Source organism: Zootermopsis nevadensis, unplaced genomic scaffold (genome assembly GCF_977971745.1).
Source record: "Zootermopsis nevadensis isolate Lab colony 2312 unplaced genomic scaffold, Znev_1.0 Znev_ptg000009l, whole genome shotgun sequence".
Lineage (NCBI taxonomy): Eukaryota > Metazoa > Arthropoda > Insecta > Blattodea > Termopsidae > Zootermopsis > Zootermopsis nevadensis.
Window position 1 is genome coordinate 2048515 of NW_028259141.1, and position 26536 is coordinate 2075050.

Genomic DNA, 26536 nt, shown 5'->3' on the forward strand with positions numbered 1-26536 from the left:
AATAAAAGATCTTTGATTAGGTTTTCACGTAAAGTAGAGGTTATATTTTACTGATACATACAAAAGTTAAATTCGCTATACAAAGATTAGCGTGTTATCATATTCATAATCCATGAAACCTCAATCAACAAGGTTAATGTTTCGTTACAATTTATTTAATCCAATGTTAAACAATGGTAAAATAATTTTAAAAAATTTACAAAGAAACAAAATAAACCAACGTATAAATGCACCCAACTGTTAGTATAACTGATCCCTGTTCAGACCACATTAATAAACGTTTCACGATATCGCTAGATCCATTTTTTGTTACGTGAAATGTAGACGCGTTCTCCATGGTAACTTGAACGCAAACTCATGTCAATTTCCCTCCCTCTCGGCTAGTGCTGACAGCACCATCTGTAGTCCGTCTTGAGCGACACGCACTGCCTCGTCTATCTCAGCCTGCAGTTCGCTTTTCGTCTCGTCTTCCCTCAGCTCCTTGAGATTGGTGGCAACGTTGTGATACGCGCCCCAAACACTGGTCTCCAAGCAACGCGCTCCAACCTGACAACAACGCCACGTCACTGCACCAAAACTCCACAACACAAAATTACCAACGACAACGTTACTTTTTAAGAAAGGCGTATACGATAAACGGAATCAAATCTCACTTACCTTCAAGTCTGAAATAGTCGCCTGGTTCCCTAGAGCTGCTAAACGGACAAGCGTGGGCCACAAACGGTTCACTTCTTTCGCAAGATTATAAGGAACTTCCACAGCCTTCTTGAGACCTTCCTGCATAGCTTTGTCTCTAACAGCCGCTTCTTCAGGTGTTTTCTTTGGCAACTTCAGAGCCACCTGGAAACAATTTATGACACTACGTAATATACTGATGGTGTGGAATGAAAGGACTGTACTCGCAGCTGGACTGGAATATCTTTTGGTCCCGAGGGATTTAGAAAGTCTCGTGGCAGGCTGTTATGAACACATTAATGAATCTTCAAATAAAAATAAACTTACGAGCGTTTTTAACTAGATTCTGCACTGGTAACTTCTACGAAGTATATTCCACAGAGTTGGTTCATGAATAAATTTATTATCCATTATCTATTTCTTAAAATTTAGAAAAAAATTTGAAGTCCAAACAAGTATTTTAACAATTATTAATGGTTGAATAACTCCATGGAACAGAAAACTGATAGTCGCTAAGTTTGTCAACAAATTCATCGTCGTCTATTTAACCCGATGGTTTATCACGATGCTCGCTTAAACTCATAATTGGACCTTATCCTGAGCCACTTCAATCCATCCGCCTCCATTACACCCTACATCACAGATTAAGATGCACATTCATATAATCCTGTCGCATAAGTTTAGATTTATATTCATCTTTAATGACCAAACAGTTCAACTCGTTTCTCACCTTCTAGATTGCTCATTGTCCATTCTGTTAAAAAAAACACAAATTAAACTTCGAGAAATCACCGTTAAAACACCGACACCTGTTAACTTTTCTTTGGACGGTACTGTACTGCGCTCCAAATCAAGACGTGAACTGACAACGTAACTGCTGTAGTGGCTGTTCCTTCTACCGTACACAACCCCGATAATTATAAAATAAAAAATACACTATAATAGATGGAATTTAAACATTTAAATAAACTCTCCGCACTAGTAATGTACAACAAATTGCTTACATTACATTCTTAAGAAACAAAGTCGTACTGCAACTCTCGGTTTTTGTAAATGAAAACATATCGATAGGGGGTGAGAGAAATGGAAGTAAAAGCTCGTAAGGACCCATGCTTCACTCTTGTAACTGGATTGTTTACAGTGCGCAGGTTCGTGACGTAGGGGAGAAGGGGGCTTGTTGTTACAAGGGACAAGATGTTATATTTTAGTTTAAAAATCACTCATTTGCAGCAGTATCTCACGAGTCTCTTATCTATTGCGTCTCCCCTGTGCTCAGTTCTTCCCAAGGCATGGTACTTGTAGCTTGTGTATTACGTGAGCTGGGTTGATTTAAGTGTTTTTACCAGTAAATAGTAAAATTTCTTTTCTGACTTTGAACTCACTTCCACGACCGTGTGAAAAAGGCAAGTTCTTTAAAATTTCCTTACGTAAAACCCTTTATATTAAGAGCAACGCGTGTACTTCGTTCTTCATTTCAGTCGAATATTGACACTGCTTTGACCGTGAAATCAAAATGGCGTACTGTGGGGTCAGTTGTCACACTGGACAAGGGGAACCTTGTTACATTGTATCAGCGTGGCCCGTATCTTTTGAAATAACTTGCGTTGACAAATGACTACATTTTACTTTTTTATCATGAAAGATGGTACAGACGTACAAAAGGAAGACTCATAGAGGTAATACAAGTTTGGAAACGTTTATGTTAGCAGCTGATGAAGTCTCTTCTGGAAGAATCTCGTTAAGACAAACTGTTAATACATGGTGAAAACGTTTGAAGTTAATTTCTGTAATTAATTGCTTAATAAAGGTCTCAATTGTTCCTTCTGTTTACTAATACAGTGTGTTGTAACAATTAGTACCATAACAGGGCACGTTGTTACAATCCGCCTTCTCTTAAATAAAAAAGTTTTGTGATAAAACAAAAATGAATAGGCCTTTGAAAAAATGTTATTAATATAGCCGAATAGTAATAGTACCTGAAGCCATAGTTTCTAACTTTATAAATTTTAATAATAAATGCACAAAAAGAAATCGTAATTGAAAATTGTAACAACTAGCCCCAGTCTCCCCTACCATATATTGATTGAAGGCTTCTGCGTCTGCGTCCACGAAAGGTAGGAAGTTGTTCATAGCGCGGTGCACGATGGGTATCAGTTCTCGCATCGCACCGTCGACAGACTCGAACTGACGCTTACCGTACGTCATTTGTCCGACCATCGTACTAAGCGCTGCGCCCTGCAACAGACACCACAACGCAGACGAGCTCAGAAACTTCAAACAGGCAAAAAAATTCCGAATCGCGTTAGTTTCATATCAAAACCAATTAATACAATTAAAACCGAATATAGGTAGGACTCGGTTTACGCCGGGGTTAGGTTTCTGATATTTCCAGCGTAAATTGAAACGGCGTAAATTGAAGCGGCGTAAAATGAAGCGGCGTAAATTTAAACGGCGTAAAATGAAGCGGCGTAAACCGAGTCCTACCTATATCACATCCGCGAAACAGAATATGCCGAGTTCAAAGCTGTTTGTAAGAATAACTCACAAGGGCCGCTAGAAGTGCCGAAACTGATCCGCCCCCAGGTTCAGAAGAGCGACTGCCAACAGCGCGGACAAAGCTCTCAGTGGAGAGACGAACCAACGACCCTGAGGTCGCGTCGCCCAGTCGGTACTCGATCACGCGTTCCCTGAGACAAACAAGTGCTAACGTCTATATCTGATAAACTGGTGATGACAGTTCCGATAACATTGGTAATGAGAGTGATTAGATTCGATTTATTTATTAATATGCTCCAGTAATAATAAATATAAAACCAAAATTTATGATTCAAAAATACAACAACAAAAAACGCAGAGAGAAACGCACAGGATATGAATAAACAAAAGCAGATAAATTCTCAATCGAGCACTGTTATAAAAAGTCCATCAGCGAATTATAAACCCTGTTAAAACGTAACTGTAAACAAGATAACACCAAAAATATAGCGTTCAGAGACTCAGTCTAGATCAGTGTTATTCAACCTAGGGTACGGGTACCCCCGGGGGTACGCGAAATTTTAAAAAAAAAATATTATTTTATGATAAACACTGAATAATCAGTAATATAATTTATTTAATTTATTTTAGATGTAGATTATATACTATGTATAACTTGAATTAGGGGTACAAACTTGAAGAGAAATTATATCTGGGGGTACGCGAAAAAAAATTTTGAATACCACTGGTCTAGATAACATACCTGGATAATTATTGGAAAACACTCTCAAAAAAAATTACTGAAACCGAAGGCAGCAGATTCTTTTTTAGACTCTTTGGTGCGTGGAGGAATCCGTCGATGTAATGGAGACCACGTGACATGCATATTTCAACTTGGGTCGTGCAAGAGTTGAAACAGAGCCTACGATCAATGGATAAATACGAAAATAAAAGATATAATACGAAAGAAACCTAACATTTATGAGTGTAGCCAACGAGAATTTGAATCTATGGCTTGAAACGCATTTACCAGCACCAAAATGGACATTGAGGAGACAGAAATTTGACACCAGACCTGCAGACCGTCCCAAAGCCTGCACAATAAACTTTCAGTCCACTGAGGGGGCTGTCAGGCACGTACTCCCCGTGCTGAAAACATCACGCACGTTCCCAGACACTAACATCCAGCTACTACTTTCGGTAAGGGAATCAGCGGTAACTTTTGATTGTCATTTCGAAACTTCCATTGTTGAAACAATGTGGCTTTGAGAGTTCTCGAGTTGTTTCAATTCTTTATCAAGTTTGTTGATGTAACATAATTCAGTCTTGTTTCCATTCAGAGACAATAGGCTTGGCCAACAAAACAATTTTCCTATGTTAAGGCAACAGGACAGCGGCTCTGTTTTCGAAAACTGTTCCAAATCAAATTTCCTCACGCGTGATTTGGTTCGTGCCTTAAATTCTAACAACTCGCATTTCGGTCGTCCACTTTCTGTAATTATTATCTTTTCAGAAAAGTCCCTACTTTAATAGTAAAACCTCGATTCAAAAGGCGTTCGATTGCACTCACATGAACGTTCACTCTCAACGTTCTTTTTTTTAGCTGTGCGTGTAGTCTAATCACTCCCCTGCCACTTGTACCACGAGATTGGAATTTCCTCTCTTGTACGTGGATCGTTCACTTTGTGGAGTTTAATATGCTTCAAAATACGATCACAAATACAGTCCTGCGCCATCTAAATACGCACGTACAATGTTTTAATAAAACTTAATATTACTTACGACACCCAACAGGAACTGAAATCACACGTAAACAGTTAATTTTCACATCGTCATTGAAAGAACACGTTATTTCGGTTCTGCAATGCAGCCCAAGGAGCGCGGACAACACAGTGAGAATTGCTTCCTATAGATACTTCGGGTGGTGAGCCGAACTCTCACGAAGATTAACGAAATTACGGAAGCAATGATTCACTTGTTTCCCTGCACGGCACGCCACTGCCTTCTGTATTTACTCACATCCCTTAACGAAAACTGTATAAGATCGGTACCTAAATTGTCTGGTTTGTTTACATATCAGGGCTAATAGTTTTGGAAAGAGTAGTATAATCCCTCCTTTTTCACGTTCCGACCCACGGCTGACATTTCAAGGACACGCTGCACATCTGTTGACAACTCTCACAGGAAATGCTCTGAGTTTATTTACAACACATCGACAAAATCAGTTTAAATATGGTTCCTTTATAAATGGATCTGCTGCCAGTGTCTTTATTATGAATTTAACAATTCCCACGTAACGCCTTTTTGCATCAAATAATTAAGATATCTAAATATATTTACGAGAGCTGGGCAGGTGCGGCGAGTGGCCATATTGTTGAATCACTCCTAACCCCTCCGCTAACTTCAAATGTCGTATTCATAACAAATGACGTTCTGCCCCCGTCCAAACGTCTTTTTAATATTAAACTTCTGGTAACAGGGGCTTCGTTCGGGGGAGAATTTATGGGTTTAGAACACGGTCTCTTTCTGAAATAAATTGTTGCCTTTGTGACGAAAACACCAAAATGCAATAATAGCAGAGTCAACGTTTAATTGTGTCATACAATTTAACCTAGAGCTCAAAGGTCCGTGGATCGAAACCAATTATGGCCAATGGCCAACCTCCCACTCTTTCGAGTATAATCGCAGTTATTTTAATACTGCAACAATATTTCAGCAGTCAGAGATGTAAATATACATTTACAGTGTCACAGAAAAGGTATTAAACTGCTGGAAGCCAATAGCTATCCCCAAATTTGGAATGACTCGTGGCCCCAAGCGATAGGAGACAATTTAATGAGTGTACGAAAGTAACAATTACTATTTACGCGTTCGATTATCCTTAACAAACTCATTACAAGTTCCGTCACTGAGGACGGTACGTACTGCTACATACAGTGAGAAACTTTGAATATCGAGTGATGAAATGAAGTAAACAAAGTTCATATCTCAAATAATACAGCATTTAAAGCCTCATCATGTCATCGGCCTCCGTGGCGCAATCGGCTAGCGCGTTCGGCTGTTAACCGAAAGGTTGGTGGTTCGAGCCCACCCGGGGGCGATAAATTTTATTTTAAATATAGCTCAAAATACAGGTAACTCTCGGTTTACGAACGTCAGATTTAAGAACATTCGCTATAATGAACGTCACAATTCATTCTAAAAAAATTTTAAAGTCGCCAATACATAGAGTTTCGTATATAACGAAATTCCAAACGTATAGTGAACATAATTGTAAGATTTAAATAAATAAACTTTTATAAAATGTATTTATTGCAATAATTATTAGATGATAATTATACTGAACTGTTCTTGGATATTAAAACTAATCTAGACATTAAAAAAACCTGAATTTACATGCCACGCCGCGTAGAATGTTCTCTCGTGGGAAATAAATATAATATAATATAATACGATCATCATAAGTACATATATTATTTAGTACTCATTTTATTTATTTATATTTTGTAACTCTTTATATTTATTATAATTAAAATTAACAAGTACGATATCTTGTTTTATTATTATTTTCTTATTTTACGTTACGTATTGTATACGATAAACCATAACGCATACATACATTATAATAAAATGTATTGTATAGACCATTCGACGTTTAGTACGTGGTTTTAATGCTTTAAAATGGCTTCTAACAACTTAGAACGGACATATCACTGTTATCAACAACATACATCTTATTCAAAATTCTTTTATCTATCTTAACTCTATCAGGATGGATTTAAAAGTAATCGATACTGACAATATATTTTCAAAGCGCCCTGATGATGGAGGCAGCATGGACCTCTGAAACGTCGGTGTAAATCCACCAGACTACACGGCACAACAACCCAGAAGACAGCAATCTTCAAACTCACCGCCATGAAAACCTCAAATTCCTACAATGATATTTTCATTATCTCCAAACCGGAAGTTATGTAAGCGTACAGATGACGTCATAATTCCATCCGTTTCATTTTCCCCTACGCCGTCAAGTAACCAAACATTTGCTAACGATCAAAACGTAATCAGTCGCTTTATAATTGTATTGTTTGCGCTGCATTGGCGAGGCACATATTTTATTCAAAAATGCGTTTACAAACTAATGCTTTGGGGTGAAAGATAATGCTTACTAATCAGGACACCAACCAGCAGAGTGGCGCAGTGGAAGCGTGCTGGGCCCATAACCCAGAGGTCCGTGGATCGAAACCACGCTCTGCTAAAGTAATATTTTTTTTTTTAATATTTAAGCCCAATATTTATCTCCTACTTTTAATACAGAATACAATATTTTGTGCTCTGGTTTGTGGTATTGATTGGACGGGACATCTTACAAATCGACCCCAACCGAAAATATGTTTGTTCTATTTGATGTTGTAACCGTCCCACTCCTCTGTCTGCTGTTGGAGTCGCCCGGCTCGGTTCCAGTCTCGTCGATCTCTGTCGTATGTGATGTAATTCGGGATTTATGCTCATGTAGGCATTGAACTTTTTCTCAGGGAATATTACATGGAGGGGTATAAGCTGAATGCCAGCGAGGAAGGTTTCGGTAATGGTTTCGAGATTGAAGTTCGTAGTTTTTGCAAACACAATTTATTTATTTTGAAATTAGCTACAAAACAATTTAGGATGTTGCTTCGTCTGAATTCCAGAAAAGAGTCTCCTCGAAGAAAACTTTCCCGTCCTTTAGTCACAGGACTTCCCCCCCTAATTTTCACAAAAAAAATGATCTATTTGGGCAGTAATGATGCGATGCTCTCATTGGTCAGATCAGTCCCAGTTCATGTGGACCATTCAGAGTGAAACGCGTAAATCTTTATTACTTGTTTCCAATTTATATTTTCATTTGCGCCTCACCGGGACTCGAACCCAGAACGCGCGGTCACAATGTTCAAAATTATCCATCTTTATTATCGCAATTTACTTTAAATATATTCGTTATTTGAAATAAATTAAAATATATTTATACATATCGTTTATTAATTAAAACTTAATTATAATTATTAATAATTTTGAATGTAGATGATATGTAATTATTTCAAGTATCCAGATCAGTTTCCCCACTACCCAAAGATCCCAATGCATAAGAAATATTTCTATCGAATATGATCGTCATTTACAAACTAGACATTAATAATTATCTAATTATGAAAATCTATATAAAAAAAAAGTTCATATGGTAGCAATAAAAGTAAATGGGACGTTTTTATGTTTTGCTTCAAAGTGGCTGTGTTAAATACTTTCCAATTCCGTTCAGTAGATCTTGTCTGTCCTCTGTCTGCCCGATCTTAACAAAGAAATTTAAAAAGTGAGACAGAGCGGAAAACAAGACAAACAATTATTTTTCTAATTATGATTATAATTATAATATGAGGTGAACATTTCTTGGTATAAGCAGGTGGCCACCACGGCAGACCGGTTGCGCAACACTGCCTTGAACAGATACATAACCTCAACTTGAAAACTCCATGTGACATGTAATGTACTCTGATTCCTTTGTCAGCGCCAATACAAAAACCACGGCCGAAGTACAAAGCTCTCTGCACTGAATGCATTCAGTGTACACAGATGGCGGGGCGGGTAGGGGAGGGAGAAATACGGGACAAAGAAGAATAGGAGATTGGAATACGATAGGTTCTTCCACTAAAGAAAGAAACTTAGACTTTCATTTCTATTACACAGAATGACAATGTCACCTAAACCAAGTAAACATTATTATTGATGGTTATAATTCAATACATCTCTATTCAGATAACAAACGCAGTGACTATAAATCGTTTTGACAAATAAATCGAGGATATCTCGAACGATTTCCGTGGCTGGTTCGCTGAGGAAAATATTAAATAAACCTCTGCGGGCAATGGACTTTTCTAACAAGTGATATAACGTTATACTCTGTTTTCTGATTCAAATGCAAATTTATGTTTTGACGATTATAACACGTGTCGGGAATGGTTTTGCGTGGATTTTCGATCGTCCTGTATAATGCTGCCTGTATAAATTATTACCAAATTGCATGTTCAAGGCCACGGAAGGAATTCATCCATCCTCTTACAGAGAGGCTTTATACAAACAGTACAGAGTTGCTAGGTTTGCTACGTTGCTAGTTCGGAGCTGTCTTCACTCGTGATCCAAGCTATATGATCTCCTTGGGATACCGTTTTCAAAATATAGAGGTTAGCCATAAATTAGCGGATGATTTGATTGAAATTTGATATGGAGGTTGTGCCATTTTTCACGATTTCAAACTGGAGGGCTGCTATTGGTGGGAAGTGTGATACGTCACAGTTTTACTCTAATACACAGGCTGAAAACATCGAGCAGTTAAGAGTTTCGTGTAGTGAGTGCAACCGTACTGTGTTCTGTGTTTGTTGTGATAATATTCTAGATTAAATCGCTGTGCTGCTGTGACGTAATCTTAAAGCTGTACCCATTAGAACACATGAAAGCCTGTCGTCTGTTGTTCGTTCAGTGGTTGTGGAACGAATGTTTTTAGGATGGGTCGTCACTCACCGCGAAATGTCGCGCATGCGCGTTTAACTAATTCCTAGCAGGGATTTTCTCCTCGTTTGCGGACTGTATGTCGTGAGGTGGACAATGAGATGCCGCGATCTGGTGGCGAAAGTGGGAACTGTCGAGCAAGGCGGATTTAATGCTTCTAAATGCAAGTTAAAAAGAACGTGTGATGGTAATATGTATATTCCGAGCTTCTTTAAACATAATTTACACGAGCTTTGGTTCGAAATATTTGAATACGAATATAATATATAGAAATACATAACGTTGATTGGGGGTATTTGGATACAAGTCACAAAAATTCATTTAGTAAATAATTACTTCGAAGACAAAGTCGAATGAAGACGGGATAATACGCAGACTTTGATAACAACATAATAATGTAATAATACCTCTGCTAATCTTGTTACGTCAGACAAACCAAAAAAATTAACTTGAAATTATTCTAATACCTCTGAAAGTGAACACAAAACCAACCAGCAGAGTGGCGCAGTGGAAGCGTGCTGGGCCCATAACCCAGAGGTCCGTGGATCGAAACCACGCTCTGCTAATTATTTTCGTACGTTTTTTTTTTTTTTTACTGGGGAGGTTTCGGTGAATGTTATCCCAGATGGATACCGATTTTGATTAGTCAACCCAGACACACCGTCCAACCAGGAGGAGAGGTTTATGTATTTTGGACTCCCAAAAGGAGCTTAATGCATTCAAATGTTATGTCATCCCCAAACGAGCTGCAAGACAGCCCACGGGATCCCAGACAGTGCCCGCTCGTCCGTGGGAAAGGTAAGAACTTGAACAGGTACAATTTTGAATTTTGTCTTAACCTTGGAAAGGCGGATTTTTGTAAAAAAAATTTCTACGTGATATAGAATGTCCTACTTTAAAGAGGAATTTTGATATTAGCACTGGGGAGTGCTGCAGAGAAACGTAGAATTTTAGTACCAACTCAGTATGTGCTTTAGGACCGAGAAAAAACCATGGAAAACTTTGATCGAGTCGGACTTCTAGCCAGTTGTCCGACATTTAGAGTCGAGGGTCGCTAAATATTATTTAAGAATTTAGTCCGTACCGCAAAGGAAACACAACATTTCACCATTAAAAAACAGCTGCTTAATGCTGTTTAAGAAAATAATTCCTGTTTGCAGCAAGAATCATACGAAAGATATAAATAAAAAATGCAGACACTGATTGTTAAAAAAAGATGGAGACACAGTCAACACTAGAAATCCAAGGGTTAAGACTTGCATCCGTGCATTGCTTACACTCAGCGTTGGCATTGCATTTAAAAGACAAGAACAGACCACAAATCTCTCTCATAAAGTATCTATCGTAGACGACAAAAATATATTTTCTCGAGGCACTTTCTCCATCAATATTCTATGTTTATTTATTGTTTCGTACTGCATCGGGATTCCCAAATTGATTAACAGTTCCGGCGGCAGAAATCACCTCACCAAAGTTCCAGGTTAATGTCATTTCCAAATTTTATTACACTACAAAGTAAAAACATTCTAAGATATCTTCATACTCGAAGCCTTGATAACCTAAAAAAAAATCTCAGTATTCGCCATACCACACTGACAATAAACCCACTTACTTCGGCCAATGCTTGACTTTAAAATAAAATTCACCGCCCCCGGGTGGGCTCGAACCACCAACCTTTCGGTTAACAGCCGAACGCGCTAGCCGATTGCGCCACGGAGGCATGAAGATATCCCTCACGTAAAGCTAAACAAGTTACAAACATGACTATGGAGAACACCATTTCTTTCTTATTACGTTCTTTGGGATGTGACCCTCGCACTGGCTTGTTATTCGAAATACAAAAAGCCTCTTTTCACACAGTTCACAAAAGGTACAAATACAATACTTTCCTCGATTTTAAGACGAATTCAATTGTAATACAATCTTGATTTAGAGTAAAAAATAAAAAAAACGTAATTTCCATTCGTAGTCGCCATTAAACGTAAGACGCTCCTCGAATACACAGAAATGTTAAAAAGAAAATCCGGTTCTTAAAATCGAGGAATATAGCAATATTATAATCTGTATATTGTCCGTCACGTTAGCACAGTCTTGCTTTCTTAAATATCAACAAACCATAAAATATTTAAATGAAACTGTTACGCCCCAAATTTGGAACTAAAAGATTCATGATGATTACAATTTTTTTACGTGAAAGTTCGAACATAAAATGTTTATACTAAACTTATAGGATACGAAATATTACGTCCAGACGTAAAAAAAAAAAAAATAATTAGCAGAGCGTGGTTTCGATCCACGGACCTCTGGGTTATGGGCCCAGCACGCTTCCACTGCGCCACTCTGCTCGTTAAATCTGTGACCGAATACATCGGAATAGCGACCAGTGAACATCTGTAATTCATTCATTAATGTCGGAACAGCCGAAGTCTCTATCGGAACTTTATTTTAACAAGTTCGACTGCTTCATTGTAACGCCAATGCTGTTCCTTACAGATGGTATCGTTCATCGGTGGCCACACATTACATGTTTCACTCAATATTTATTTATTTTTTTTAGTGTTCTGTCTGACGACAGGTCCATATGAACAGGAACCTTCCATCCTTTTCTCGGACTGGGACCTGTTAATATACGTTCTTGGCAGATGATCCAGAAGTGGTTTGCCATTGCCTTCTTCTGTGTGTGAATGGAGTAATTGTTGGGATGCCACGGAGGAAAACTCCGTGTTGCCTAGACCACGGCCTTGCCCAACACAAGTTATAAATTCGGGCACCACCGGGAATCGAACCCGAGACCCCCAGGATTACAAGGCCAGCGTTCTAACCGATAGACCACCGTGGCGGTCTCCTTAAATACACAGGATTATAAAAATACTACGTCATAGTGAAACGATTAAATCGTAGAAGCTGAAACAGATTCCATATTGACGAGCAAGTTAAGATAGAAAACGAAACATTTAAGCGCCGACCAAGTTTTTATAATCGCCATAAAACATGGAAAATTATTGCTAAAAATCTGCATTAATCATGCGTCTATTGTAACGTAGCCATTGCATGCTCCTTCAGTTAATATCGTCGTAGTCTTAGGCTCATGAATTTCATACTATTTGTATATTAACTTATTTTGCGTGGATAAATACGTGTTGTTTGCGAAAAGTCACTGATTTCCCATGTGAGCCAGATATGCAATGTATAATCACTGATGATGGCTTCATTAAGCCAAACGCATTTTCCAAACAAATAAATAAATATCCAATAACTCTGATAAAAGTTTCTATTCTTTTTTTTTCCTTTTGTGCTTGGTACTAAATGTTATGAAGGATTTTCTTGATTTCCTTTCTCTGTTTCTTCGTTTTAACTTCTTTCCTTTCGTTATTTCGCAATATTTTTGTATTCCTTCGTTTGTTTCTTTTAAATTTCCATTTCATTCTTTTCGCCGGCCATTTTGTAGTGACTTATAAGATGGCCGCCATCATTATGCTCTGTGAAAGCCACAACTCCTTAACACTGCCATCTTTTCAGAACACAAGGTAGTCACACTAGACTCACGTTTATCAAACAACTGTTTCAATGCGGCTATATCTCCAGATATCTGGTGATTAAGGAGATCTTTCAAGGGCAGAAGCACTTCAAAAGGTGTGCTCTGAATGTACAGTTAACAGATCTGTGGAGCAGTGGCCAGTTGGGGAAATCCATTGCTTCGAGTTGTTGTAGAACTATCGAAAATCATTTAATACCTTCATTACCTTTTACCACCCACAGCCGTGGTTGCTAACTTCACGCAAAGGAAGTACTTTGCAGTTCAAAGGATTCGTAATATTGAAGCGATCTGCTGTCAACAACTGAACTAATAATTTACACAGCGCCTTGCGGCATGTTTCAAAAACTCTCTCTTTGAAATTTACTAGGGAGAGAGACAGGAAATGCTTGGCGATTTAGTGTAATTATATATTACAAAATGCATTTAAAGAACATAAATCTTTATTCAGCCACGACTGTGTAGTTTCTTTTTCTATGGCTTTGAAAAGAAAATTCTGTATTTGAATTACGTAAATACAAAGTTTAGTACAACGCAGAAGGAACAATGAATGAGACTTTACAAGGGTTTTAGAAATCTGTAAGCTGCTATTGTTTATTAGAGTCGACAATAATAATTAAATATAAATTCAAATCTGTGTTGTGTAATACAGGGCGTTCTGTAGACGTGGACGAACAGTGGTCATGACGAGTTTACCAACTCGACTAATAAAATTACGCTCTCATTCAGCTCCTACCGGTAACCGTATTCTCGAAGTACTTAAACTTACTTCACAAGGCTACATTTCATAGTTTACGTAATCTTTCCTGTCTCAGAAGTCAAATTCACAAACCATGTAACAATTTAAAATGCACGGAACCTCACGACCTAGTGGTTAGCCCCCTGCTTTTTTACTTCGATGGTTCCTGTTTCGGTTCTTGAAAGGCATTCTAAAAGCAAATTTAATCCAACCTATCAAATGCACCGTCTGTTAACAACTAACCATCTAATCCAATCTAACCTAACCTAACCTAACTCAACCTAAACTAACCTAACTCAACCTAACCCAACCTAATCTAACCTAACTTAACTCAACCTAACCCAACCTAATCTAACCTAAACTAACCCAACCTAATCTAACCTAATCTAACCTAACTTAATCTAACCTAACTCAACCTAACCTAACTTAACTCAACCTAACCCAACCTAATCTAACCTAACCCAACTTAATCTAACCTAACCTAACCTAACTCAACTTAACCTAACTTAACTCAACCTAACCCAACTTAATCTAACCTAATCTAACCTAACTCAACCTAACCCAACCTAATCTAACCTAACTTAACTCAACCTAACCCAACCTAATCTAACCTAAACTAACCCAACCTAATCTAACCTAATCTAACCTAACTTAATCTAACCTAACTCAACCTAACCTAACTTAACTCAACCTAACCCAACCTAATCTAACCTAACCCAACTTAATCTAACCTAACCTAACCTAACTTAACTCAACCTAACCCAACTTAATCTAACCTAACCTAACCCGACCTAATCTAACCTAAACTAACCCAACCTAATCTAACCTAACTCAACCTAACCTAACTTAACTCAACCTAACCTAACTTAACTCAACCTAACCCAACCTAATCTAACCTAACCCAACTTAATCTAACCTAACCCAACCTAATCTAACCTAAACTAACCCAACCCAACCCAACCTAACCATCTAACTGCATGGTACAAAGTCCTCCTTGAGAATCTGATATTAGTCTCACCTAACCAAAAATTACATGTATTGTACTGAACACAAAGGCTCATTACAGTATTCACAAAATCTCGCAATCGGTCCCAATCTTGGATCATACGAACCCAATCCACACCCTCAAAATCTTTTTGTTCCTTAAGATCCATTTTAATAGTATCCTCCCATCTATGCCTAGGTCTGTCAGAGTGGTCCCTTCCCGTCAGGCTTCCCAGCCTACATTTTGCACACCTCTCCTCTGCGTTCACCAAACCTGAAGACGAGGACAGATCCAGTCCTCGAAGGGTGGAGTAATTTTATAACATCAGACGATGGATACAGTCCAAAAAGATGGCTGCCTTCTGCCATCACATTTGAATATCAATTTTATTAGTGTTTGTGAAGTGATTATGCCTGGTGGCATGTTAGTGCATATCGACCGCCAATTCTAAATTTGTGGTGGTAGAAATTTCGGATATTTTGAACGTCAAATTTTGTTCTCGCAAGTATTTTAAGTAAATGTTGAATTACGTATATAAGAATTCCGATCAAAATATAGGTAATTGATATTTATGAATAAATATGCAAGTCTAGTATTTGTAAACAAATTATTCACAAGTTAAAAACTAACATTTTAATAAATTAAATAAAGAAACCTGGAATTAGCACTCTGCTCGAAACAAAAATAAAAAATATAAGAACAATAATTAATAAAAGAACCAGAAGTTTTACAATGAATACAATTTTCAGGGACTACAATTCAATTTACGACGTCAAAAACCATTTGTTAGACCGATTCAATATACCATCTCAAAACCGCTTCAAACACTGAAGTGTCTGCAAAGAGATTTCCCACGAAATTTCTGTTTGCATTTTATGTTTCTCAGTCCAAGTAAGACGGGAACTCTCCTGCGGACATTTTAAATACGTAACGTAAATAAATATTTATACATGTACTTTTAAAGATATTTGTAAGTGCAGACATGAAAAGTCTTTAAATTAAATGTAAAATCGTAAGGAAAAAGAAAATTTGCAAGCGTTTTAGTTTCAACTGTGTCCTACCACGCCAGGTAATCGCTGAAAAGGATTGATTAAGCTGTAGACAGAAAGAATTCTGTACGCCACGAACAGTAGATAAATCAGACCAGAAGTGGCTAGACGGCGGACAACTGCTATAGTAAGGACCAGAGCACTTGCGAGTTATTGGCGAGGGGGTGAGGAGCAAGGTTATAAGCACTGCGCGCGCATCTCCACGCTTTCTACCAGGCCGTTCCGTGCACCGACCGGGCCGTGCCGAGTGCAACTATCCACATCACTAGCGAGCTCAGTTAACACGTAATCCGGTCCCTACTGTATCTCCGTAACTTCGAAGTTCGGCAAAAACGTGATGCATTATGGGGTTCACACCCTATTTGCTTGTTATGTTGGCAACTAAAACTGACGTGAAGGGTTTCGGACTCCATTTATTACAATTGTCACTCAAATTCGAATGTAGGGTTCCAGATCCTATGAATGTATTCTATTAGCTATTGACTTTGGAATTAATTACATCAGACCTCGCCCATTTCATGCGTTGATTACTCAATTCATTTGTTGTACTTGCTACTTACTTTGCGACGAAGGGTTTCAGGGATGACAACCCAAGCCTGCTAATGGCGAGTCTCAATTTCTGATCCTCTTCAAGGACGAATAGGTTATCCCTGCTTATGTAGTACTCCGCCACCTGAACAAAATAGTTCACCTCAGACCGATGCATGTTGTATGTCTGATCCTTATAATACGAGAATGGTCAATTACGTAGTTCAACTCACGAACGGAACTGCCACAAAAGAGGATCATTTAAAGTAAATTAATATTGATTTAATATATTTTATAGTGACATCAAAGTTTTTCGTACATTATTATTAATTAATTCAGGGAATGTATCATATACACACCGATTGGTGTTTTAAGGTTATGTTACTTATTACGCCAAATAGACAGAATCTGGTTCGACTACTCACGCCTGGTTATAAGTACAGCAAATGTAAAAGGCAAATGTTTCTACTAGGTGTAACAGGACTTCAGTTTCGGTCAAAATAGCCGTGTTATTTAATATATGCACTACTTTTTGTGTTGGGCTTTTGTATAAACAGTAAAGGAATTTAACAACAGATCATCAGCGTAAGACAGAATGTTCTGTTTTCCCTACCCTTTTCCTAATAAGATTAGATGCAAAAATATGTTTGATGATGTTAAAAACTTTAAGCTTTTTATATATATATAATTCAGAATAACACTCTGACATTAAGTTCCAAGTTCAAAACTGAAATGTTGCAAACCGATGAATGAAATACCCTGTGATGTCACGTCCAGGAACAGAAGACACTAGGTGAAAGCTAAATTGTATATAAAATACTCAGCAAATGGGCCTCGGGATACAGAAATGGAGATGGAATGATTTTTTTCTGATTGATTACGTTATCATCGCAAGGTAAATGCTTAAGTCAATACAAATTACGTGGGACTTATGCCCTTGTTACGAAGCGCCGATATACCATCGTATGAGACGGCGAACGGCCACGTAAGGATCTAGAAGGGAGTGGCAGTGCCTTTATTTACAAAATTATTCCGATACTGAACTGACAAAAACCACAAAACGCCTCTGGTAGGGCGAGCGGTAATCCTGTTGAGATTCTAAAAGAGTGTCTCGAATTGCTTTCACACGTGAGCCGCTCAACTGAGCGGCTCGCTGAGCCGATATGCAGCTCATGTTGGAGCCGAAATGAAACCCTTCGCTAGAGTTACCAACTTCACTCAGTCCCTCCAACAACACATTTTCAGTGTATTAGCAGCGTTCATCAAATCATGTTAGAACTTGAAGTAGAAGGTTGCTTTGATTGTATTGGCTTTACAAACGCGAAGAAAGCGTATAAATAGGAGAATATGGGTGCATCCTATCGTTGTTACATTAATGTAAGCAAAGTATTCAATTTTCACAACACTACGTATTTTATTTCAAAACAAATAATTGTCAAAGAATAAAATTAACAAATTATTATTCCGGATTAAAAACTCTACAGTTTAGTTCTCACATCTCCAAACAGCTAGACGTGGCGCTGAAAATGATGCTAATGATGATCTGATTCAACACATTATAAGAAATAATAATATTTTATAGTAGAGTAATTATAAATGACTAATAAATATTACCTATTACAAGCAACTTACTGAAGTTTTTTATTTCCCACAATGTTCCTCTCACGTATAAAGACGTTGGCTAGACTGGCTTGATCTGCAGCTCACTGAGCCACGTGTGAAAACAGTCTAAGAGTTTTGATAAAATATCCTCTCTTCCTGTCCCTTTATCTCTGACATAAACAAAATCATCTTCCGCCCATCGCATGATTGGAGGAAGACCGGTGCACATACACGCCAATTTGGTGCGCATTCACAAGAAGTAGTGCCATTATTTAACTATCACTTCTCTACTGAAAATTGGTCAGGACGACTGTTAACCCTTTGAAGCCGAAGATCGTCTGAATATTATTTATGAATTCAGTCCGTACCGCGAAGAAAACACTTCACTTAACCATTAGAAGTCGAATCAGGCGGTACCACATAAGATTTAACAAAAGAACATCCCGGTCGAAGCCTTAAACAAAGAACCACAGCACTTGCGAGTTCTTGGCGCGGGGGTGAGGAGCAAGGTTATAAGCACTGCGCGCGCACCTCCACGCTTTTTCCACCCGGCCGTTCCGTGCATCGACCGGGCCGTACCGAGTGCAACTATCCACATCACTAGCGAGCTCAGCTAACAAATAAACCGGTCCCTACTGTAATACGTACTTTTAACGAAATTATAGTATATTATAGTAAATATTATAAATAGGTATTGTGAGGTTCGCTACAGACCTGGAGGAGAGACGTAAGTGGTACAAGACCGACGATCTCGGAGCCGACGACGGGCAGGTTCAAGGCGGCCGCGTCCTTGCACACCTGCTCGTACGCCACGTGTATGGGCGTGACGTCATGGTCGGTGAGATTCATAGACACCTGCGCCATGTTGGCCTCCTCCAGCCACCAGCCTTTAGCCTGTACGGCAGGCAGCCTGCCCGACTCCGCTGTACTGCGGCCTTGTTCACGGATCTTCAGGGCGATCCTGGTTCACAAAACACTGCACCTGAACTCGTGAACATTGAGTAGCATCTGAGCATAAAGTTTGTGTTTGCTGCCACACGATGCTCAGATCAAGGACGATGAGAACGGCGGGGAATGTAGAATTCACGGGGAAAATTATTTCATGCAAAGTTTTGGTTGGTAAACCTGAACGGAAGAGACCATTTTGAAGAACTGGGTACATGGGATTAAAATAAATAAAGTAAGATTTTTTTTCTGTATTCTGGGGGAAAATGTGGAATCTTATGAAGACGGTAATGAACCTACACGTTCCATAAAATTCTGAACGACTATCAGCTTCTCAAGGACTCTGCTCCATGGAGTGAGTTTTACCACACGACCCACTGCATTCTCTGAAATGAAATCTCGTTATATCTGGGGGGGTTTTAGACGATACTACAAGACAACCGAGCGGCCGAATGTGCTCAGCGGGTAGCCTACCATCCAGTCTTCATTCTGCTCTCTGCTTTCTTCGCTGAGGTTTCGGTATCCCTCAGTCCAGTAAGTTTCGCGTTGCAGGGGAAGGGGGGGGGGGGTCGCGCAACCTGAGGCAATGCCGCCAACCTAATTATCTTTCAAACGATTTGAATTGAGCGCGCTCTGCTGACAACGACATCTCTGGTGAGGAAATACAAACAGTGTAGACCTGTTACGGTGGTTCAACTCTCATTGTAGGCAGGATCGTACTTACACTTCTCGGGGTCTCCTTTAAAGATACCAGAGTATAAAAAAACACTTGTATATATAAATATAATCAGAAAAAATACTGAACTAAACTCTGTGTCGCAACAGCCCCTGAGGGTATGATGACCAGCCATACGGCTTTGGCGGGACATCACGTGGTCAGCGCACTATCCAGGGCACATGACAGAATTACCTCGTATATCGGGGCAATTCCACCAAATGTGCTTTTGCAAAATGTTGTAAAATAATTACACGCAGAGCAGAAATTAATACAAAATTCTCCATGTGTTGTATCCATGACGAATTGCTCTCTAAGACTCGGCGTTCAGTTTTTATAACCGATTTTCAAAAAGCACGAAAATTTAATTTTCCCTTAGGGTGACGCGATTTCCCCCCCTCCTCACTTCCCCTACATGGGGCGGACGAAGCGAACTTCATATCCGCTCCGAGGGGCCTCTCTTCGTTTGACTTCTGTCCGAAAGTGTTCACGTCTTCACAGCCAAAGCTACAGCAGATCCTCGTCAGACATTTCAGCCTGAGTGTATATGTTACCGGCAATGTACAGAATACCTAAAGTCAGTAGGCAAAGTATGGAATAAATCGTAATGTTAATATTGTTTGGTTGTGTAAATTAAAATTAATCAAAATCGATTGGGTAAGCTGTCATGATGGAGGTTGTGCGAGATAGTCGCGAAAACATGAACCTAACAAAAGTTTTGAGAATTAAGAAAAATTGCTTTATATACTAACCTAACCTAACAAAAGTTTTCAGAATTAAAACAAAACAAAACTGTAAAAATCGTATTATAGAAACTTCTTTGTACATAATTACGAGGTGGCTGGCCGGTCTTTCGCCTTACTTGGATAGTCTATTACTTTAAATGCGATTGAATTCATCTGGCTCATTATACGTATCTGTGGCGCACTCGTGGGAACACTATAATAAACGTTCCGGGTCCTTACAACAAGACTTATTTCTTGGTTAGATACGCGGAACCTCAGCTTCAGATCAACTGTAGATGGTTTCCATCATGGCCGCGTCTCTGTCGAGAATTGGACTGTGGTCGACTGAGATATCCGCCTCCCTAACTGGTATCAAGCAGTTTCCTGCGCGCGCATAACCTCACCTGTGCGCTTGTTCCTTAGTAGAGATCAGATTCACGTTGTAAGCGATGAGAAAATTCCTGACACCCACCATGGTGGCTCCCCACCGCGGCACAAACTTCGAGGAACCGAAGTCTGGCTTCCAGTTTTCATCCTCGATCTGCGAACATAATCGACTTATTGACCTAATAACTACGTAACTGGCATCCATTTTAAGTCTAAACTGCGCATGACCACGTAAGACGCCATGAGCCTTGAAGCACGATACTCACACAGAGTTATTAATAATAGTGAACTATCTAGCAGAAGTGTGACGGACGGAAGTCCTCGACTCAAGAAATTTCGTGATAGACTGTGCAAAATTTTACGACGCTTTATTTTTCGATAATATTATTAAAAATAAGTTATAAAATTTTACAAGGTCAGTATACTATTAAAGTTAATCACAAGAACGGAAGGATTTCAGTACACAAGTTTCCAATTTGACTTTGGTTGTCTGATCTGAAGTACTACCTGTGATTTCTAAGTTCCTTCCCTGCTCCCCAACAAAGTTACGCCATCCCAAACATTATTAATCCTTTGCTCTTAACACCGCTGGGGCCCAAACTACTTACTCATTCCAGTTATCTCACACCTCCAGAACACGAATTATAAGCCAGCATCAATCACGAAACTCATCACTAACAAGCAAGATGGCGCGCAAGTTCTGTAGAACGACTACAAAAGAGTGGCGCCCAATCGAGATACTAATTAATCGATTACAGTCCGATTCGATAGCAACGTAAACTTTACTTCGCTCTTCCTTGGATCTCTACGATTTGTTCCATTGAAATCACAAACGGACACACAGACGGCATGATGATCTTTCAGCCCACATTATTTCTTTGAAAGTTAAACCTAACCTAAAAATGCGTAATAAAATCTACTGTATGCTTACGATTTTTTTTTGCATCCCGCACCAAACTGCAGGCTTCAAGGTCACAACAAATTCTTACAACGTTGTAACACAGCTTAAAATCGCAACGACTACTACAGTTCGAACAAAGTCAATTATTTTGTGCGCTGTTTTTATCATACGGACGGATGGACGGACATGACAATAGTAATGGACTTTTTTTTTTCCAAATTTTCTTCCTATGAAACGATCTAAGAATGGGGCTGTGGTGTGGATTTGAAGGTAGATGCCAACGTTTCGGAGGAACATACTGTCTCCGTCTTCAGGGCGACATTTAGGGTTGTTACAGTTCAATGAAGATGAGAAGGGCACGACATGAAATACTGGAAATTTTATGCTGGAAATCTGAGGGGAAAGACATGTTTGGGCACGTGGCGCAGATGGTAGGATAATATTAATATGTATCTTACAAAAACAGGATGTGTGTGAACTGACACAGTAATGAAACCTTAGGTTCAAAACAAATCAGGGATTTCCTTGACCTGTTAAGTGACACGAAAAGTAATGACGTCTGGGTATGATTTAGATCTAAAATGATAAATATAGTTCACTGTTCTATAAAATTAAAGTTTCACGTATAAACCACCCAGTAGAAATTTCGAATTCCTATGTAATCTCAGTCTCTATTTTCATCATATAACCATTCAACAATCGTATTTCAAAACCCACATCACCGACCACCATTAAAAGTTGCATGCCAGCTCACTCTGTTGGGTAGACCCTCGTACTCTCCAGCTCTGATCTGAGCTACAGTTTTCCTGTATGCCTGTGAGGCGGCAGCACCATACAGGTACACTGGAACGTCAAGTTCACTCGCCAGCAAGCGGCCTAGTTCATTGGCACAGAAGACGCATTGTTCCTCTGTGACGCCACGCACTGGGATGAAGGGACAGACGTCCATCGCCCCAAGTCGGGGGTGCTCCCCTGTAACATCGTTATTAACCCTACATAAATGTAGAGCTCCTGAGAACACAATGACGTCACCCTTCACATTCATTCAAATTCGTAATTCATATGCAGTTTTCGCCTTCACACAGCGTGTACAAATCAGTTCAAGATGAGTTTCCGTTGTGCAGAGCCAAGGTCATGTTACCTTGACCTAGAAAATACGAAATATCTGGAAGCCTCGTGTAGTCTGGACAGTATACCCGATTAAGTTTCTTTTTTATACTTTAAATAGGTTTCTTAGTGAAAAGTGTGTACAAAGTACTTTTTATGTTAAGAAACGTACTAAAGATTAATTTTTAACATAAAAGAACATCGGTGAACAATTAAAATTCCTCTAAACGCGAAGTGAAAACACAACATCTGGCTTACAATTTTGAAGGTTACGGAATAGGTCAGGAGAAAAATTTGTAAACAAACGAACGCACATCTAACGGTTCGTTTCAAATCTCGGATCACGGAATGGATGCTAATAAATATATTGTTAAAACGAATACGTTCTTGTTTTTAACATGTGTCATTTTTAATATTATGAACAAAAATAAATAAATAAAGTACAATCAAAATCATCGCTGGTGTTTACGAATCCTGCTTCATATGTTGGCATTCTGCCAAGCGATAGACTGGCCTCGACCGGTTGTGACTCTGACATATTTATGTATCCGAGAAATCGTGCTGTAGCTTACTGCGAACAAGCTAACACTCTGAACGAGTGTTGTCTCTTCGCAGTTAAAAGAAGATAGTTCTTGCATGTGTAATGACACTGTGGCAACCTAGCTTTCGGATATAAGGAAAGCCAAGCGGATGTACTACGCAAACCAAAGACGTTTCCGTCTTAAGAACTGAGACAACTAGCTACAAAGTATTGCTATTGGGAAATGATTTCTTTTTTCAGAATGGACAGTATATGAATCCCTAATTCCAACGGATCTCTCTCTGAGACTCACGTATTATTTATTTTCCTGTGAATCGAAGTTTTTAATTGGAAGAATGAACACGGAAAATCGGTGTTTAATATCTCAATGTTTAACGACGCCTTACTTACCACTACCAACCACCAGGCAGTGCTAACCGATCTATTGCGTCTTCTCTACTCCCGAATCTCTCGGCTCGCTTAGACAGAGGTCTACAGATGCGTTATAACGAAAGAACGAATATTATGCCAGCAGTTTTAAATTAACGACACGAACAATGGAGGATCGATACGCGCGCTTACGAGCTTATATTGTCACGTGACCTCGTGAGCGGTTAAATTAGCCACGGCATTAAACTGTCCGGAATAAAAACTACGAATGACAATCTGCAGGACCTGAAGACGGAAGCAGAATTCAGCTTCCGAAACGTTTTAATATTATTATTTTGAAATTTATACGATGGACAAACTCCACAAGAATTATGCAATAAAAAATTAAGTACGATCGTCAGAAACTCTGGGACTTCGACTATGAACAACATTTTTTTCAGGAAACATTTTAATATTATCTTCCCTTCATGATTATCTCATGTCTGACATACGTGCCACATGTTCTGCCAATCTCATCCACCTTGATCTGACGACGCAGACAACACTTGGTAACTCATTACGAATTTTTCTTCAGACACTCTTGGCATCCAAATATTCTCCTCAGTAAGCTTTTTTTTTAAATAAATGGACACTAAGTTATTCCATCGGCGTGAAAACAGAGAATAATTCCCTGTTGGTCCACTCACCTTTGTGGACTGCCATGTTGATGAACTTGCTTGCAGTCTTGGCAGCGTTGAGGGCCCCCGACACCACTGCGTCAGGTTCCCCCACGAACGTGTAGACGGTCCTGTTGGTAGACGCCCCAGCATCGACATCCAACAGGATACATCCCGCAGTGTCGCGGATGGACCCTGCGATCTCGTCAATAATCTACAGACAGTGAGAATTCGTGACATCAGAATAGTCTCAGAGGTTGGTACCTCTGAGAAAATGGCGTCTGTCCTCTGTCTACCCAACAGTCATTTCGGTTATTGACGTTTTGGGTTACCAGACTGCCTTCTTCAGTGTTTCCAATAAAACCTCAAGTGTAAATCTGAGGTGGCTGTTCTTGGCGGTCATTTCACTCAGCTCCATCTCATCCTGGGGTTAAGAACGTTTGGAGCACGCCCACTAAACATCTTCATGGCTTGAAGATATTTGCTTTTATCTCTTCAATAACGAGCAGATATTTAAATTACTCAACCCGTCTTAAACTTAACAGGGCGATATTTATTATTTTAATTAAGGTGTTATTTAAACGTAATTATTTATAAATTATTTTATTTGTTAGTGAATTATATTTCGGTTTTTTTAATATTTATTTCCGCTGAATTTATTTTGAATAGTGATGATTGGGGTTATAATTATTTATAATTCTGAATATTTATTCCGATATCATTTCAATTATTCCGTTTAACCTGTAAGGAGTTCACGTGGCGTTAAGACGTCCATGAATATTAATTGGTAGAGATGACCTGTTTTGAATATATTATCCAGGAATGCGTATCAGAATTGTAAAATAACAACACAGTAATTAATTCAGGTGTACAAGATTGCCATCTTAGTTTGATAATGATTACTAATAAACCACTGTATCTGATCACAAGCTGTTTTGAGGTTATAAGACAAATTTTGCATAGGACGGACATGAAATATCTGATACATTCAGAAATGTATTAGTCCTTTAAAAAGCGTTTTAAGAACTGCGTCTTATAAAACATATACCTGATTGTTTGTTTTGCGTTAAGTAATGTGTAGACATTCTCATAAGCTGTTCTATGAACAATAAGACAGCTACTGAGTGGACTGATATTGATGAATGTGGCCTGGTATGAATCCTAGACAGACTTCCCTCACTAAGAATTTGTTTTTCCTCTGGCACCTCAGATGATTCAGAGATAATACCTTAAAATATACATCTCGTAGTATCATGAACGCACTTGTCGAATCACACTCTCGTCAAATTTTTTTTTCATCCAGTTTTGCCAACCACGGAATTTGGTTTCATGTATTCGCCGCTCTCGACCTATTCGGGAGGATATCGACAGGTTTTGTTTTGTGTAATTACTGATAAGGTCGCGTCAGCCATGTTTATTGTTCTTATCTAAATGGGATAGATTCGCACACTGTGCAGCCCAGTTCACAGCTTCACAACGCACAGAATGCAATTTATTTATTGCCCAAACATCAATTTCAATTTGTCCCTTCAGTCAACTCCAACTTTTCTCTACGAGACTTTGCAGTCAAAATGTGCATCTCTTCATAGCTCAACATCTTTGGTAACCACCGACTACGCGGGAACATGAGGGGGAGAGGAATAAATCATTCGTCATACTGTCGACACTAAAAGGGCTCCAGATGAGATCGAGATTCGATTTCTAGCAAAAGTGTTGTGTTTGCACCTTTCTTCCTGTGTACAGAACTTTTTAAAACACACAACGCGGCAAACCGTACCGCTGACAGAATTCTGTGCCTGCACAAGCTCGCCCACAATAGGTCGTCAAATCTTACCTTTTGGTCCCGGCCCTCTGAGAAATTCGGAACGCACTCCACGATCCGGTGCATTATGTACAGTAGCACTAAAATATAAGGCGAAACACGGAGTCGAAGTCTGTGTTTTAAGCGAAAACAACAGCAAACTAGGATTCACAATTAATGATTGCACCTAAATTATTGCCAGACATAGAAACCTGTAGCTACGTAGCTCCAATGACATTCGATGGCAACACACCTCCCATTATA

The 26536-nt window shown here is 39.0% G+C and overlaps 1 protein-coding gene and 5 non-coding genes across 6 annotated transcripts; 3 read left to right on the forward strand and 3 right to left on the reverse strand.

Moving 5' to 3' along the window:
* Positions 1–26536, reverse strand: LOC110837014 (formimidoyltransferase-cyclodeaminase). The gene is made up of 10 exons (XM_022078765.2): positions 26306–26536; positions 24502–24685; positions 22553–22770; positions 20915–21051; positions 18840–19086; positions 16556–16668; positions 3221–3362; positions 2749–2910; positions 658–840; positions 1–546 (listed from the first exon to the last, which is right to left on the reverse strand). The coding sequence occupies exons 1-10, from the start codon at positions 26357–26359 to the stop codon at positions 361–363; spliced, it is 1626 nt and encodes a 541-aa protein (XP_021934457.1). The 5' UTR covers positions 26360–26536; the 3' UTR covers positions 1–360.
* On the forward strand, positions 6177–6250 carry TRNAN-GUU (transfer RNA asparagine (anticodon GUU)). Its single transcript has one exon. It is a non-coding gene; the product is annotated as a tRNA-Asn (tRNA).
* On the forward strand, positions 7337–7408 carry TRNAM-CAU (transfer RNA methionine (anticodon CAU)). The gene has a single exon. It is a non-coding gene; the product is annotated as a tRNA-Met (tRNA).
* Positions 10181–10252, forward strand: TRNAM-CAU (transfer RNA methionine (anticodon CAU)). Its single transcript has one exon. It is a non-coding gene; the product is annotated as a tRNA-Met (tRNA).
* TRNAN-GUU (transfer RNA asparagine (anticodon GUU)) lies at positions 11334–11407 on the reverse strand. The gene has a single exon. It is a non-coding gene; the product is annotated as a tRNA-Asn (tRNA).
* On the reverse strand, positions 11961–12032 carry TRNAM-CAU (transfer RNA methionine (anticodon CAU)). Its single transcript has one exon. It is a non-coding gene; the product is annotated as a tRNA-Met (tRNA).

Bases quoted from the DNA above. Each gene is read 5' to 3' on its own strand.
- LOC110837014 (XM_022078765.2), bottom strand. From the start codon at position 26,359: ATGCACCGGATCGTGGAGTGCGTTCCGAATTTCTCAGAGGGCCGGGAC. The intron at 22,771-24,501 runs GTGAGTGGACCA...ACGATGTTACAG, and splicing joins CAACATGGCAGTCCACAAAG to GGGAGCACCCCCGACTTGGG. The intron at 16,669-18,839 runs GTCTGTAGCGAA...TATTTTGTTCAG, and splicing joins CACTTACGTCTCTCCTCCAG to GTGGCGGAGTACTACATAAG.